The sequence below is a fragment of the Pseudophryne corroboree genome, chromosome 6, assembly GCF_028390025.1.
Source record: "Pseudophryne corroboree isolate aPseCor3 chromosome 6, aPseCor3.hap2, whole genome shotgun sequence".
Taxonomy (NCBI): domain Eukaryota; kingdom Metazoa; phylum Chordata; class Amphibia; order Anura; family Myobatrachidae; genus Pseudophryne; species Pseudophryne corroboree.
The window spans coordinates 259,200,411-259,211,553 of NC_086449.1; the positions used below are offsets into that span (position 1 = coordinate 259,200,411).

At 47.3% G+C, this 11,143-nt stretch overlaps 1 protein-coding gene across 1 annotated transcript; it reads right to left on the minus strand.

The window, feature by feature from the left end:
• Nucleotides 1-269: 269 nt before the first annotated feature.
• On the minus strand, nucleotides 270-4,775 carry MEX3B (mex-3 RNA binding family member B). Its single transcript, XM_063925940.1, has 2 exons — nucleotides 4,223-4,775; nucleotides 270-3,565 (listed from the first exon to the last, which is right to left on the minus strand). The coding sequence occupies exons 1-2, from the start codon at nucleotides 4,452-4,454 to the stop codon at nucleotides 2,274-2,276; spliced, it is 1,524 nt and encodes a 507-aa protein (XP_063782010.1). The 5' UTR covers nucleotides 4,455-4,775; the 3' UTR covers nucleotides 270-2,273.
• Nucleotides 4,776-11,143: the final 6,368 nt, after the last annotated feature.

Genomic DNA, 11,143 nt, shown 5'->3' on the forward strand with positions numbered 1-11,143 from the left:
GAGTAAGTAGCCAGAAACTAACACTGGGGATTATTTAACAAATATATTTACAAATGCCGTGTAACCCATAGCAACCAGAATCTGAATGGTTGTTATGGATTATAATACATAGTATTATTTTACCAATTAAACCCTTATAGATAAATTACCACAAAGGCATGTAAATAATATTTGGTGTATCTGTTTTACAATGACAAAACCAACAAACCACGTAAACAAATCTCTATATACAGAAAAGCAATGCTGATCAACTGACACAACAAGATAGATCATTTCTTGAATATTTTATTTTGATTTATATAGAAATACTTAAAAAAACATGAAGTAGCACCATTACTTAAGTTTTACCTTTATTTATGTAGAACTTTAAATGTCAGAAAAATAAAACTCTTGATACAATTTCAAATCTTGTCTCAGCAAATATAATATTAGTATTTTGACCATGAGGTTAAAGGCCCTTTATCATAAAATAAAATATACTTTTTTTTTTTAAACTTTGTTCAGTAAAGTACATTTACGCTCAAGTAACATCACCTACATATACATAAACAAGTAGTAAACAAAATGTATTAAAATAGAAATACTAAACTAGAGTGGTGCAACAGAATTTTGTAATCTCCACTGAAATCTATTTATACAAATGTAGAAAGGAGTCAACGGTTCTTCCGGTTGGCTTAATATGCTCGTACATTTCAAATTTTGTAATATAGAATAAAATAGGCTTTATATCACAGAATACAAAAAGACGCTGGGTGAAGCAGAGTTAAAACATTGTTTTTTAAGAACCCATATATATATAAAAAAAAAAAAAAATCTCCATCCCAACACAATACTGTTCAAAACACTTTGCAGTTTATGGTCGTGTGTTTTAACTCCTCCCCCTCCCCCCGCCCCACCCCTTCACCTGTGATATTAAAATAATACAGTGTTCTTTGCCAGAAGGCCATACTAAAAATAAAAGATTTAAACCCAGCTACAAAAAAAGTTCACTGAACTTAAATTAAAATACTTGTAAACATCTTTGCAATATGAAATATAATTTTTCAAGTCAAAAAAGAATAAAATACTTCAATCTGTATTAATGCAATTCATCTTTAAAACCTTTAAACGTGTTTTATAATTATATATATATTTATAGAAGATATGTTAGAATTTAATATTAACTTTGTTAAAGCTGCAGTATCACAGGATTTCTTTAAAGGGAACGTTTCAGAGTTTCAAAAATAAAATCATACAACACAAAAAGTATTTATACTGCTAGCTGCAGTATCACAGGATTTCTTTAAAGGGAACGTTTCAGAGTTTCAAAAATAAAATCATACAACACAAAAAGTATTTATACTGCTAGAAATCGCACAGCTTGTCAAAATGAAATGTTATCCCTAAAGCCACATATGAGCACAAGATAAAGTAAAAATATTTTGGAAGTCTATCTTGAAAATAGGAGGGGGGGGGGGGGGGGAAAGGTTTATCAGGTTTTTATTAAATTTCAGAGCATGCAATAGATTTAGTAATCTTCCCAAGCTACAATACATGGCCAATGGGAATTGTTCAGCAAGTTCCCATAAAATATATATATTTTTTTTTTATGCTATAAAGAAAAGAAAGTGCAGATACTGCAGCTTTAAATGCCATATTCCCACTTGGCAAGGTAGAAACATTTCTAGTGTAATAAGAGCCCTTGTCCCAACAACTCCAGGCATTGCCATCATGTTTAACCCCTTAAAAGCCAAAGAGGTTAAAAATTGGCCACGTGACAAATATTCCAGACTGATTGAGAACAGGCCCTGCTGCAATGGCAGAAATATCAGATGCATCAAATCAATATTGCTTCTGGAGTGGGTGCATGTTAATTGGTTGCCGCCAGCTATTTACATCATGATGCGAGAGCGGGTACCACTGAGAGTAATGCACAAAAAGGGGCCCTTGTTCAATGAAACATGCACTTAACTCATTTACTTGACATCTGCACCCCCTGTATAAAACTATAATTTGCCTTTGGAATTGCATGAAAGGCTGCTAACAAAAGACATCTAGAGCCCCTCCAGCATATAAAGCGTGAGGGCATAGAGAGAAGCAACATCACAATATTATATATATATATATATATATATATTATTTGTATATTAATATATTACAATATATTAATATATTAAGGTTCTTGGTAAATAATATATACACAGAGAGAGCACAGGCACCCTGTGTACAGGTAGGAATGGGTGGGGGTGCCAGGTCTCCATAGTACATGGGGGGAGAAGGCTGCTGCTGCTCAGTTAGGAGAAGATGCGGATGGCCTGAGTGACGTCTGTGTGGCACACCGGGCACTGCGGCGCGTTCTTCTCGCAGATGCGGTTGGCACACTCCATGCAGAAGAGGTTGTGCCCGCAGGGCACCAGGGCAGCGATCACCTCGCTCTCAAAGCAGATGGAGCAGTCGCGGCTGCCCTTCCGCCTCATGCCGGACGAAGAGGAAGACGAGCTGGAGGAGGAGGAAGAGCTGCTGCTGCTGGATGAGGAGGAGGAGTCCATGTTGGTGTAGGCGGAGTAGCCGCTCAGGCCGCCGCCGGGGTCACTGCGCACCCTGCGCGCCAGGGGATGCGGCTCGGGGACCGCGCTGCTGCCGTGCAGAGGCGGCGAGAGCCGGGGCGGGGCAGTTAGCCGCCGGTGGTTGGACAGCAGCCCGTTTGCGTTGTGCTGGTACGGGGGGGACAGGGCGCCTGTGCCGTTGCGCTCATACTGGGACCAGAGCACGGCCGGGCCGCCTGGGGGAGCCGGGGCCGGGTCAAATGCGGAGTCGTAGGCGCTGTCGGTGCAGTCCGGGGAGGCGCTGTCGGCGTACACGTAGCCATTGCCGTTGTTGTTATTGTTGCCGTTGTGGGTGTAGCTGAGGGCCGGGCTGGGCGGGCTGTAGTCCGCCATCCGGGGGGTGCCCCCGTAGTAGGAGTCCGTGGAGGCGCTGCCCAGGGAGCTGGAGCTGTCGTTGCGGTAGCTGGAGAACGCCTTGCGGGCCCCGGAGCCGCCGCCCCCCGGGCTGGGCTTGCCCCACAGGCTGCCCGTGCCCCCATGCAGATCGAAGCCCACGTCCGTGCCGTTGGCGTGGAAGTCGTTCTCGTCAGTCAGCTCGATCAGCCCCCCGGTGCGCACTGCGATGTGAGCCTCGATCTCCTCCCGAGCACGGTCCACATTCTCCGGCATGCCGGTCACCTCGAACACCGGCTCCTTGTCCCGGCTGGGGGTGACGATGTAGGTGTGCGTCTGCTGCTGGATCCGCTTGATGGTGGCGCCCTTGGGTCCGACCACCAGCCCCACCACCCTGTAGGGCACCCGCACCTGGATGGTAGTCTGGCCGGGCAGATTGGGGGGTCCGGGCACCGAGCCCCCGTTCAGGGCGTTCTTATTGCGGGAAGCCCGGATCATGGAGAAGTGCTCGGCCGCCGAGATGATCTCCCTCCTGGCCATGGCCACATCTTCCTTCCTCCCAGTCACAACAAAGACTGGCTCCTCCCCGCGCACCGGGGTCTTGATGTAGGTGTTGGTCTTCGCCCGCAGGGCTTTGATTTTACAACCTGGGGAGCAAACGGGGACAGAGAGGGCGATCAGTCCGGGTGCGAGACACGGCAGCGTGTCACATTATACACAGCGGCAGCAGCGTTGTACACATTACATACCAATGCACTGGGCGACTACTCCGGCTGGCACATCGGCTACATCATACACACTACAGAGCATCCTATGCACCATATACACACACACTGCACAACAGCACCATATGTACACATACATTGCACAGCAGCATCACCATATATACACTGCACAGCATCATATGCACCATATACACAAACACACTGCACAGCAGCATCACCATATATACACACTGCACAGCATCATATGCACCATATACACAAACACACTGCACAGTAGCATCACCATATATACAAACATTGCACAGCATCATACATATATCTATACATACACACTGCACAGCAGCATCATCACCGTATGTACACACTACACAGCATCGTATATACAGACATTGCACAGCAGCAGCACCCACACGCAGTACATGGGACAAAGCAGCAGCAGGCGGGCAGGCTATACACACAGAGCCCCCTGGGAGCCGCAGCAGCAGCACCCCCGTCACACAGGCAGTGGCATGGCTGGTGCAGGGGCTCCGCGCTCCCGCTGCCTGGGCACATCCCCGCCACCTCTCTTCTGGCTCTTACCTTGTCTACCAACTATCTCGGCCACATGCTCGGAGCTGGGCACCGGGACGCACTCGGTCATGTTGACGCTCTTTTTCCGGGGCTCGTTGTCATAGATGGAGCTCTCGTCATTGTCCAGCCCCAGGAGGGAGAGCTGGTCCAGGGCGATCTGAAGAGCCCGCTGGTCATCCAGCGTCTCCACGCCGCCGCCGCTCCCGGTCCTCTCCATGTCCGCAAAGAGCGAGCTGGGCATGGTCGGGCTCCCCCGCTCCTGTCGCCCCAGTGCTGGTGCTAGGTGCAGACACAAAGGAGAGCGAGGTGGCCGGACGGCACGGAGGGGAGGGTGGCTGTTCCTGCGGGATGTCCGCAGCCCTCGCTGTCAGTCGGGACTGTGAGGGTCAGCCCCACCTTCTCCAGCGGGATGCAGGCGCAGCTCCCCGACTACTTCTTCTTTGTGGGCAGCCTGTGCAGCAGCGGCGGCGGCAGCAGGCAGGGATGTGTGAGGAGCGGCCCCTCCCCGGCTCACTCAGCGTTTTCCTCCCCTCCTGTCTGAGCACTGCAGCCAGACGGCACTAGAGGGGGATAAGAGGGCGTGACGTCACCCGCCGGGCTGACAGTACAAAGGGACTGACACCGGCAGAAACGGCAGCTATTGGTTGCATGCGGCTCTGGAGGGCGGGGCCTTGCCCTCGGGCGCCGCCCCCCTTCACGCCTCTACAGCGGGGAAACAGAAATACTCCTTTCTTTGTTGTCTAATGCAGAACAATAAAGCCCGAGACGCTGGTATAGGGGAGCTCCATCCATTACACCACCGGCCCGACATGCCACGGTGTGTCCGGGAGTCATGCCCCGGTCCCGGAGGGCTTCGAATTGGCCGCCGACCCTGCTTTACCTCCCCAGCCGCTCACGGAGCAGGGCAGCAGCTCTGATAGCATGCTCCTAGATCTCTGCATCATTGTCTGGGACTGACCCAGCATCATACCATTGTAGGTGCATTGTGCAGAGAACATGTCACTAGCATCCTTTGTGTGATCAGAATCCTTCCTCTTATCAGATCATTTATGTGTTTATTAACCCATCATACAGTTCCCTCCGTTATGCCTTTCTAATTAGTAGGCTCGCAACATACATTTCATTGTATATGTAGACAACTGGAAATTGTTATCTCACGCTAGTAATGTGGACTCCAGACAAAGCCTTCCCAGCGGTAATGACTCTTCATACATCGCATTGTTACTATACTGGTGCTCAGGATGGTGCGAGTGAATGTTCTGTGTGCACATGGTGCAGATCTAGTGTACAATGATCCACTAGTCCCGACAATAACGTTACACTGGGGTACAGCTGTTATTCACCTAACTGAGGTTATTCACGTCTGCCCCAGCCTAGGAGAACAACCCCTATAACCCATTACATGACACTGGCCCATTCCATTATAATCCCCTACAGCACACTAACCCATTCCATTATAATCCCTTATAGCACACTAACCCATTCCTCTATATAACCACTCCAGGACATTGATCTATAACTCATCTATAACGCTTTATAGTATACTGACCCATCTATCTAGAACCCCTCATGGCACACTGACTGTTCCCCTACAATACACAAAGCATATCTCAACCACTCCTTCCATAACCCCTCATATCACCCCTATAGCACACTGACCCCATCTCTCTATAACCACTTATAGTATACTGACCCATTCCTCTCTAACCCCTTATGGGCACAGGCCCATTCATTTCTAACCCTCATAGCACACTGACCCAGCCCCTATATTCCCTTATTGCACACTGATCCATCCCCTATGTCTCCTCATTACACATTGACTCATCCCTTGATAACCCCTTAGCACACTGACCCTCTATAACTCCTTACAGTACACTGACCATCCCACTATAACCCCCTAATAGCACAGTCACTGACTGACCCATCCACAATCACTGCAAGTTTACCGGACAGGGAATAACAACATCCTCAGCAGAGGTCAGTAAGTGGTGCCTCTGCTAAGTGATGATACAGACTGCAGAAGACATGTAAACTTCTTGCTCCGAATACCACATACTTATTACAGGGCCTCACATGGGACATGTGTGTGACTTCATTCTGCACCTGCTATATATAATCCTCATCTACAGTACCTAGAGTACAACACCAGCAGTGGTTGCTCACTGGGGACCATGGCTACTCTCCCTGGATTAGGGATATGTCCAGGCATGTGGGGAGCTAATACTTAAGACCTCCTTTGTTCTGCACCATTGTACTGTCGCAGTACTGAAGCAGACTGAGATACACGAGGTCAGTAAGATACAACATGTCAGTCTCCTTAGCATGATTAGAACCACACCCTCTGCTATAACACAAAAGGCTGCATGCTTGCTTCTTGTGTTTGCCAGTCTGCTATGTAAATGGCTGCACCATTGCAGGTAGTATACTGGTGTCGGTATTTATTGCTGTGACATGCCATTTCCTCCGGATGTTTAGCTCATGTGCAGACCTGGACTGCTGACCCACCGACCCCCACTCTTTCGTTAATTGCTGAAGCCGTGAAACCCTTCAGCTGACTCCATGTGTTGCATAGACAGGAAGACCCCCTTTCACCCGAGGCAAACCTGTATGCTTTGAGAAGGAACACTACTATCCCATGTCTATTAGGCTTTCTGGCACACAGAAGGAGGGTCTTTTAGACATATGCCCCCTTATTTATTAAGTGTGACTAGTCCTGTTCTTTGTATAGGGATTTGGTGAAAACAAAGACTCGTAACCTGGTTTCTGAGCAACATTGAGCCAAATATTACATTTAGAAATGTTGCAAGAATGTGATTGCAAAGACTCAGAGTTGTGTTATTTATCTTATCAAAGCAATATAAACACAGCAGACACATGATATTAAATGGTTTTATTGATGTTACATTTTGTACACCATAAGAGCATATCATTAGTATTTGATAACTGTACTTAAGACAACATGTGGTAACTTGTAAGTGTATTCTTTAAGATGAATGTAATGTGTGTTATGGAACAGATGGTCCCCTGCTAGAATTAGATGCTATGCTGTGTTACAGTCAGGATACCTGGTGAGATCATATACACTGTATCACAGAAGTTCAGGTGGAGGTAAAGTAGTCTAGCCAAATCCCAGAATTTGTAACACATCTGAACACCAGCTTTAATATTTTTATGTGTAACCCCTGAAAGACCAATTCATAGTAAAATGTTTAAAACCGTCAACTGCTTTGCTGTTAAACTGTGTTATGGGTAGAACCGAGATACAACCTAATCACTAACAATTTTTTTTTTTGGTACAAAAAGTCCTCAAAAATTGTATATATACAAGTTAATGTTTTTAAATGTATTTCTCTATTTTAGTTAGAGATGCACATAGGGGATGTTTAAGACCACCCAGGGGGCATGTAGCATTATTCTATCACTCTTGTCACTGTAGCCCTCCCTATAGCAATTGATCCCACCCTGTTACATTTCTCCCATTGCAACATTAACATTACAAACCACTTCCATAAATCCATAACTCTCAGATGTAACCTCTTCCTCTTAGTGTCCCCACTGCTGCTTTACAACCCAACCACATACACATACACACCTCTCAACAGCAATAGATCCTACAGAATTAACCTTAGCATTAACATCCCCCCCCCACACACACACACACACACACACATAAACATACACACATACAGTGGTAACAGATTCCCCCTCCCCAGTAACTGTTCCCCCTCATGTTTTCAGCATTTTAACCAGCACTGTGATTTCAGCTAACTACCAATTCTATCCAATATGTTAATCGTGTGTGCTACTGACTCCTGTTCCAGTTCTCACCGTTTCCAGTCCGGTCCAAGGACAAGTCAGTTCCTAAGCTGACTCTAGTTCCAGTTCCACCAGTTTTAGTCCGGTCCAAGTACTGTATAAGTCGGTTCTCATTCTGACTACAGTTCCCCCAGTTCCAGTCTATTCCAAGTACAAGTCAGTTCCCAAACTGACTTCAGTTCCAGTCCAAGTTCAAGTCAGTTCCTAAACTGACTTCAGTTCCAGTTCCACTGATTCCAGTCTGGTCCAAGTTTCAGTCAGTTCCTTTGCGTACTCCAGTTCCACCGGTTTCAGTCCAAGTACAAGTCAGTCCCTAAGATGACTCCAGTTTCACCGGTTCCAGTCTGGTATAAGTACAACTCCATTCCAAGCTGACTCCAGTTCTCACCAGTTTAGCCGGGTCCAAGCGCAAGTGAGATCCTAAGCTGACTCCTGTTCCAGCTCTCACCAATTCCAGCCTCAGAATACCACCAGCGCAGTATAATAAAGTTATCCTGAGTTATTTTCCTTCCTGTGACATGTATACCTCATGCGCAGGAATTACCTATGCCCACCTAGTTTCCTGCACAGAGCGGCCGGTACAGAACCAACACCTGAGTCAAACTTGAATTCACAAAAAACAGAGTTCTGACAACACTCAACCACTATCATAGGAGGCCATACTCCTAGAAACTGTACCGGCGATTGCATCTAACTCAGTATCAGGCCCTTATTATAGTAGCCAAGCATAAATACATTTCCTGCGCACCATTATTCAAACTGAGGATAACTGTTACTACTGGTCACGAAGTGCCTGCACCTGACCAGTCTGGATGCAGTTTATAGCCATCAGGCTGAATTGAATTCCTCACCGCATAATTTTGGACAAATAAAAATTCCCATGGACAACCAATTTTCTCTATCGTCCTAAGTGGATGCTGGGGTTCCTGAAAGGACCATGGGGAATAGCGGCTCCGCAGGAGACAGGGCACAAAAAAGTAAAGCTTTACTAGGTCAGGTGGTGTGCACTGGCTCCTCCCCCTATGACCCTCCTCCAGACTCCAGTTAGATTTTGTGCCCGAACGAGAAGGGTGCAATCTAGGTGGCTCTCCTAAAGAGCTGCTTAGAGAAAGTTTAGTTTAGGTTTTTTTCTTTACAGTGAGTCCTGCTGGCAACAGGATCACTGCAACGTGGGACTTAGGGGGAAAGTAGTAAACTCACCTGCATGCAGAGTGGATTTGCTGCTTGGCTACTGGACACCATTAGCTCCAGAGGGATCGAACACAGGCCCAGCCGTGGAGTCCGGTCCCGGAGCCGCGCCGCCGACCCCCTTGCAGATGCTGAAGCGTGAAGAGGTCCGGAAACCGGCGGCTGAAGACTCCTCAGTCTTCATAAGGTAGCGCACAGCACTGCAGCTGTGCGCCATTTTCCTCTCAGCACACTTCACTGGGCAGTCACTGAGGGTGCAGAGCGCTGGGGGGGGGCGCTCTGAGAGGCAAATATAAACCTTATACAAGGCTAAAAATACCTCACATATAGCCCATAGGGGCTATATGGAGATATTTAACCCCTGCCTGACTGGAAAAATAGCGGGAGAAGAACCCGCCGAAAAAGGGGCGGGGCCTATCTCCTCAGCACACGGCGCCATTTTCTGTCACAGCTCCGCTGGTCAGAACGGCTCCCAGGTCTCTCCCCTGCACTGCACTACAGAAACAGGGTAAAACAGAGAGGGGGGGCACATTAATGGCTATATATATATATATTAAAGCAGCTATAAGGGAGCACTTAATATAAGGATATCCCTTGTATATATAGCGCTTTGTGGTGTGTGCTGGCAGACTCTCCCTCTGTCTCCCCAAAAGGGCTAGTGGGTCCTGTCTTCATTAGAGCATTCCCTGTGAGTTTGCGGTGTGTGTCGGTACGTGGTGTCGACAGGTATGAGGACGATATTGGTGTGGAGGCGGAGCAATTGCCAAATATGCAGATGTCACCCCCCAGGGGGTCGACACCAGAATGGATGCCTTTATTTGTGGAATTACGTGATGGTTTATCTTCCCTTAAACAGTCAGTTGAGGACATGAGGCGGCCGGACAATCAATTAATGCCTGTCCAGGCGCCTCAAACACCGTCAGGGGCTGTAAAACGCCCTTTGCCTCAGTCGGTCGACACAGACCCAGACACGGGCACTGATTCCAGTGACGACGGTAGAAATTCAAACGTATTTTCCAGTAGGGCCACACGTTATATGATTTTGGCAATGAAGGAGACGTTACATTTAGCTGATACTACAGATACCGTAAAACAGGGTATTATGTATGGTGTGAAAAAACTACAAACAGTTTTTCCTGAATCAGAAGAATTAAATGACGTGTGTGATGAAGCGTGGGTTGCTCCTGATAAAAAGTTGATAATTTCAAAAAAGTTATTGGCATTATACCCTTTCCCGCCAGAGGTTAGGGCGCGCTGGGAAACACCCCCTAAGGTGGACAAGGCGCTCACACGCTTATCCAAACAAGTGGCGTTACCCTCTCCTGAGACGGCCGCACTTAAGGATCCATCAGATAGAAAGATGGAAGTTATTCAAAAGAATATATACACACATGCAGGTGTTATACTACGACCAGCTATAGCAACTGCCTGGATGTGCAGTGCTGGAGTAGTTTGGTCAGAATCCCTGATTGAAAATATTGATACCCTAGATAGGGACAATGTTTTACTGTCGTTAGAACAAATAAAGGATGCATTTATCTATATGCGTGATGCACAGAGGGATATTTGCACACTGGCATCTCGGATGAGTGCTATGTCCATTTCAGCCAGAAGAGCCTTATGGACACGACAGTGGACAGGCGATGCGGATTCAAAACGTCACATGGAGGTTTTGCCGTATAAAGGGGAGGAGTTATTTGGAGTTGGTCTATCAGACTTGGTGGCCACGGCTACTGCCGGGAAATCCACTTTTTTACCTCAAGTCACTCCCCAACAGAGAAAGGCACCGACCTTTCAACCGCAGCCTTTTCGCTCCTACAAAAATAAGAGAGCAAAGGGCTTGTCGTACCTGCCACGAGGCAGAGGAAGAGGGAAGAGACACCAACAGGCAGCTCCTTCCCAGGAACAGAAGCCCTCCCCGGCTCC

Coding starts and splice junctions, on each gene's coding strand:
- MEX3B (XM_063925940.1), bottom strand. CDS start 4,454: ATGCCCAGCTCGCTCTTTGCGGACATGGAGAGGACCGGGAGCGGCGGC. Junction 3,566..4,222: donor CGAGATAGTTGGTAGACAAG/GTAAGAGCCAGA, acceptor TTTGCTCCCCAG/GTTGTAAAATCAAAGCCCTG.